A 6,199-nucleotide genomic window follows, 5' to 3' on the forward strand; every position below is an offset into this window, starting at 1 on the left:
GAGGGCGAACCTCCAGTCACTCAATCAGATCTCAGATCACAGAAAGAGAGAAGATAGCAATAGTAAGACTACGTCATCTTCTGCTCTTGTGCCCTCTTCTTGCTATCACCATTGCTAGTTCGTTCTCCACTGTAGGAGCGATCAAGAAGGGCTCTTGATATCAGTTTTTGGTGAAAAACTGATCTAAAGTCATGCTCACATACCCTCCATCGAATTCTTGCTGAAGGATTCGGTTCTTGTGAAGAACCACCTAATGATTCTGCTCCACCCTATGATGTGTCATCTTCAGTGGGAGTAGTCTTTGGAGTTTTCCTTGGGTGAACACCTTCGTTGGGAGTTATTGCTACTTTGTATCAGTATATCCCTCTACTATCTTTTGGTTTCAGATCTAGTTCGGTTTAGGTTCAAGATTGATCATCGAAAATGCAGATTTTCTAAAATAGGGAATGCGATTCTCACATGGGAGAGAGAAATTTTTGAAATTTTGCCCTACCTACCTGCAGGGTTCGGCTATTCATATAATGAATCTCTCATCCCTTCATAAAGGAGAGCTATGCTGACATGACATGTATTGTTTGATTATATATATATATATATATAGTGGTTTTGGTTTTTATCTATTTTTTCTTCATTTATTATGGTCTTCATTCATCAATAGCTGATTCATGCATTCAAAGTGAAACTCTAGCCTAAAATTCTCAAAGTTGAAGGTGAAAATCAAATTTACTGCCAATATCATTGGTGAAAAGAACTCAATATTATTAAAGGAATTTCCACATAAATAATCAGATCACATCTGCACTTCTACATTGTTACTAAGGTTGTTTTTGGTTTTAGTGCAATTTTATTTGTGCTAGTACAAATGCATGGGAGTGCAAATTCTTGTTTAATTTTGTTTTGGATTTTACTATATTCTTCTTCATGTCTTAATTTACTTCATTTGTACTGCAACCAAACGAAATAAGCTAAATTTTGAAACGAAAATAGGTCAAATTTTACACTTAAATCATTTGCACTGCCATGGTTTGCATCAGTGTAAATTTATTTGCATTGCAACCAAACACAGCCTAACAGTCTAACACCTCATAAGTCTTTGTTTGTAGTGCAAATCTGAACTGAATACAAATTATCCACCTGCTTCTGATGTGCATTTGTTTGTTTGCAATTAAATACTTTGTCTTATTTTTATTCATTGATAGTGCAAATTTTGCATCTCAAAAATTGATGCAAAATTTGTATTACCTTCCTACTATCTCAATTCTCTCTCATAAAAAGTGGGGAATGCGTCATCTTACTTGCTACTCATTTCCCAAATAAAAAATCCTTCTCCTACCACCATTCTCTTCCATATAGGGGAGGTATTGCATTTTTCTTCCTATTTTACTTCTCACAAACAAATAAGGTAATATCAAACCTGAAGCAAAAGTAGACTAGAATTCATGCTCTAATCTCTACCCATTTGCATTCTCATAGATTTATAAATCTGCACTGCCAAAAAAGTTGAGGCAAAGATTGCAACTTAGGTTTTCGTGTTGGTAAGGTCAGGTTAAGGGCAAGATCAACCCCAGCCCAACTAGAACTAGGTTTGAGACGAGATTCCCTGTTTTAAGCCCAGGCCAAGTCTCAAACTGCATTTCCAATCTCTGCTTTGGCCTAAAAGATCCTGATGTACAAACCCAACTGTGCAAATTTGAATTCAAAGTTGATCCCATTAAAGGTGATCTGAATTCAACCCGCCCGTTTAAATAATTGGATCACATGTGGATCCACCCCATTCGATCCCATGTAATCTGATTATATTTGTTTACGAATGTATAATTAAGATTTATATTATATCTATTAATAAAGTTTATCTGAAAATTGTACTTGTACTAAATTGGCATAAGTCCAAATATGTCATTCAAGTAATTTTCAATTCAATTTGTTTATGAATGTCAATGTCATTTTTATTTCATTTTGTTAATTACATATAATATTGTGGTCATTTTTAGTTTAATTTATTTATAATGTATAATATTGGATTACAATCCGAATTTGATTTGAATATAATCCGATTTAAATTCGAATATAAACATTAAATGAATGAAATTTTAATATACCCATATCCAATATGATTCGATCTGTTTGCATCTTTTTTTTTTTGATAAGCAATCTGTTTGCATCCCTAATCCATGATTTGTTAAACAATCATCCACTCTAGTTTATAATCGCTAAAGGGGCATTATTGCTAACAGATTTTCAAATGTTCTCATATAAGTTTTTCCTCTAACCAAATCCTCATATCAAGCATCTCTTGCACTAAAAATACAACTCTGGTAGCATTTACATGCAATACAAATTACACCCATATTTCTACCTTTAAGCAACGTTGAATGAATTTGCAGTGTCCTCAACAAACTTCCTTGCCCCCTTGAACCATCTCTTGTCTCCAGCTTGTGCCTTGCATATGTAGAGCTTCCCGTCAGAAACAGTGGCTGTGATTATTTGGTGCTTGCCACCTTCATCTCCATCAGCCGTCCTTGTCAAAACGGAGAGGTAGTAATATTGCTTCCCGCCGACCACCGGAGTCGATGTCTCCAAAATATTTGCGGTTGCTACGACATCCGGGTCAAATCCACCCTAACATAATATCATTTATGATGAATTGTTACACAACACGTGATGATATATGCCATTATACTGAATCTAGGGCTGTCAATAGATTGGCTCTGACTGAAATTGAAATTGGAATCAATTCAATAAGAAATATTAAGGAACCATAATACATATATTCTAAAACTGTGAAATGGGTCGAGTCTATCCAACCGAACCATGACTGGAGGTCAAGTTCATGGATGCATGAAAAATGCCTGTTTTATAAACATATAATCAGGTTTAATATTGAATTATTTGTTGTCTTTTATTAAGGTTAGATTAAAAAATATGAGGTCTAAAATTATTATAATTATTATAGTACAGGTAATTACAGATGTCAATTGGCTCTTATCAGATCATGCCCACTTAACCCGATTAAAAATCGGTTCTGTTCTGGTCTGGTTTGGGACCGGGTCCATCCTTTCTTGATGGGTCCACATAGGATAGTGTGAATGGTTCTTATTTGGATTAATCTTGTACCAATTGCCAAACAGTTCCATGTTTGCAGGACTTGCAATTGCAATGAAACTCAGCATCCAATCAATCTCTTTAGAGACCTTATGGGCCCCATAATGGGCCGAATTGTATCATCATATAATCTCACTTCGTGGATCATCCATAGATCACAGTTTCGTGAGATGTATGTATATGGATAGTGGTTGTCTGTAAGGGTTAGGTTTGAGCCTGGAGGTCCACTAAAACATGGGCCCACTGGACTCTTTCAAATCACAGCAATTGAAAATCTTACCTCGGAATCAGTTTTGCCAAAGTAAGCTTGCTTCCCCAGCAAATAATCCACCTGTACAAATCCACCGTATGGGTCAGTTAACATCTTTGGCTGGGGGATTTCAGGTTTGTGGATAAAAAAGAATCTAGGACAAATGACTATCAAAGGATGAGTAAATTCCATATACACAAGATACAAACCTCAGTTTAGCGGAATTTGTAGTTCTTCTGAAAAAAAAAAAAAGCAAGGAAATTACCTTAGAGAGGAATTCCTCCGGCGCGCCGAAGTCCGTAATGGATTTCTTATCAGTCGGAGTAACCATAACAGCAACGTTGCTGTTGGCGTCGAAGTTATCTTCGTATCTCAGGACCTGACCAGGGTACTCGATTTCTTTGCTGGGGTTCCATTTCGATGGAACCAAGAGCTTGAATCCATCTCCGGTGACGGGCAAGAAGTCGGTGTTGGTCTTTGGCTTGCCGAACACATTCGCTGAAATTAAGCATAGACCAATTAATTGAAAATAATTGGTTTTGTGTGGATTTAGTTAAGAAAATAAATAAACATTACCGGCTTCACCGTAGGCGGCATCGGCCGGAGAAACCTTGGTTCCGACGGCGGCAGCGCCAATGAGAACCGTAAGAGCCAGTCGGCGGGAGACGGCAACATTGGCCTCGTCGTCGACGGCCTGCTTTTGGGCCCTGCAGACGACCTGGGTGGGCTTGATGTTGAAGACGTGGCGCTGTGAGGAGGATCTGGTAGGGGTAGAGAGTGCATGGTGGTGGAGGAAGCACGAAGTGGACGCCATTGCTGTTGTTCACTTTCTCTCCCACTCTCTCTCTCTCTCTCACTCACTTTCTCTGTTCTCTGGTTTCTGAGATCTCTATTTCCTGTGTATGCTTTGTATTGTGGGAGAGGGTTGAAAAGCTGAGGCGGGGTTTTTTGTGACGTGTGAAGGAAAATTGTTGGTTTTGGATTTTGGATGGGGAAATGGATGATGGAAAGATTACATTTGTAGGGAGATAAGGTTTTAGAGGTCCTGATTGGTGCAATCTTTATGTCTTGCATTCTCTCTCGGTTGGGCTTACGTGGCTCACACGTGACTGACCACACGCCGCACGTGTGAGTGCATTCTTTCTGAATGATATAAACCGTCCGATTCTCTCGTATTGGATAGGTGGACCCCGAAGAATGAGATGCTCATAATGGTTGTTGAATTTAAATTTTAACATTGAGATATCCTATCCATTTGGCTTTTTTCTTGTCATAAATAACCTATTTGTCATTAAAAATAAATTCCTTCAACCAATTATATGAGTGCCACGTATCCTACACATAATGGTCTATCAATTGGTCTTAGGGAGGTACTAGTAGGGACCATGGACAGATGTTAAAAGAAATTGGGGCAACAGTGTTATGACAATATCAATTAGGTCAAGTGGTACTAAGTCCAATGCAAATGAACTATTTTTTAACTCTTGAGTTATATTGTCTAATAAACTAATTAAAAAACCAAAAATCTAGAAGGGATTAAGTTTGTTAACAAATTTTTATTAATTTGTATCAATTTTAACAAATAAAATAAGTTTTTCTATGTTTGTTAACAATTTTTATTGTTTCTAATTATGTTAATGTTTTATTAATTTTTAAAAATTTATAAAATTAATTTTACTAATTTTAGAGTAAGTTAATAAACTAAGTTATTTAATTTGTTTTAATTAATAAGTTAACTGTGTAAATGAAGTTATTATAATAACATTTTTATTTAATTATTAAAATTTTAATTTACTTTTATTATTTGTCTTATTGTATTATCTATTTTTCTGCTATTAGTATTTTAGATTTTTTTTATTCATCTTATTTCAATATTTAAGCTTTAACCTAAACTTTATTCAAAAAATAGTTTTAACTTAAACATTAATATTTTAATAAATTGATCAAAAATTAAATGCATGTATAAAGATAGAGATTGAAAGATATAGGGGGAGGGAAAGAAATATTAAAATTAATTAGATTTATTTGGCATGTGAGATAGATTAGGAGATGTTTTAGTAAAAAGTTTTAGGTGGACGAGATAGCTTAGGAGAAGAGATGATTTGTGTGTATATGTGTGTGTGTGTGTGTGTGTGTGAGAGAGAGAGAGAGAGAGAGAGAGAGAGAGAGAGAGAGAGAGCTTTTAGGAAAATAGGGGTGTAGAGGTGGCAACTTGAGAATGTAGGAATGGTATCTTGGGGATGAAGAAGAAGGCTAAGTTGGGGTAAGGGAGCTGACATGGCATGTTTTGTTTTGGTATATATACTAGTGGGGACCCATGTGAAGCATGGGATTTGTCAAAGGAAAGTGAAATAACAGAAACTAAAACCTATTATAAGAAAGGAATGCGATGTTATTTAAAATAATTAATCTTTACTTTAGTAATTTGTTGCAAAAATAACTTAGTAGTTTATTAATTTGGATTAATTATGTTAACAATTTGTAACAAAAATAATAAATTATTGTTAATTACTTAATAAAATAATTATTTTTCCATATTATCTGTTTTATCATATTTTATTTATTTTATTTTATTAATGATTAAATGTTATCTTTTTTGCAAATATTATTAAATATATAAAATTAGGTTGTAGTCATAATTAAATTAATTAATAGATTAACTTTCTATTTTATATTTATATACGTTTATTATACATATATACTTTAAAAAATTAATTTAAAAATTTTAATTTTTGGTCATTTTAAACACAATAAAAGTTTATGGATTAAATCCAAATCCAATCCAAAATTTGACATAATAATCAGAAATGGATGTGGATGCAATTGGATTTGATCTAAATTCAATCC

The 6,199-nt window shown here is 34.5% G+C and overlaps 1 protein-coding gene across 1 annotated transcript; it reads right to left on the reverse strand.

Annotated features, from left to right (window-relative positions):
* Positions 1–2,221: 2,221 nt before the first annotated feature.
* LOC148846165 (oxygen-evolving enhancer protein 2, chloroplastic-like) lies at positions 2,222–4,358 on the reverse strand. The gene is made up of 4 exons (XM_088955353.1): positions 3,929–4,358; positions 3,618–3,850; positions 3,383–3,433; positions 2,222–2,619 (listed from the first exon to the last, which is right to left on the reverse strand). Exons 1-4 carry the CDS (start codon positions 4,164–4,166, stop codon positions 2,359–2,361), a joined length of 783 nt encoding a protein of 260 aa, XP_088811479.1. The 5' UTR covers positions 4,167–4,358; the 3' UTR covers positions 2,222–2,358.
* Between the last annotated feature and the right edge of the window lie 1,841 nt (positions 4,359–6,199).

This window comes from Nelumbo lutea, chromosome 7 (genome assembly GCF_056320005.1).
Source record: "Nelumbo lutea isolate HS-2025 chromosome 7, American lotus-T2T, whole genome shotgun sequence".
Lineage (NCBI taxonomy): Eukaryota > Viridiplantae > Streptophyta > Magnoliopsida > Proteales > Nelumbonaceae > Nelumbo > Nelumbo lutea.

Coding starts and splice junctions, on each gene's coding strand:
- LOC148846165 (XM_088955353.1), bottom strand. CDS start 4,166: ATGGCGTCCACTTCGTGCTTCCTCCACCACCATGCACTCTCTACCCCT. Junction 3,434..3,617: donor CGGAGGAATTCCTCTCTAAG/GTAATTTCCTTG, acceptor GGATTTGTACAG/GTGGATTATTTGCTGGGGAA. Junction 2,620..3,382: donor TTGGCAAAACTGATTCCGAG/GTAAGATTTTCA, acceptor ATATTATGTTAG/GGTGGATTTGACCCGGATGT.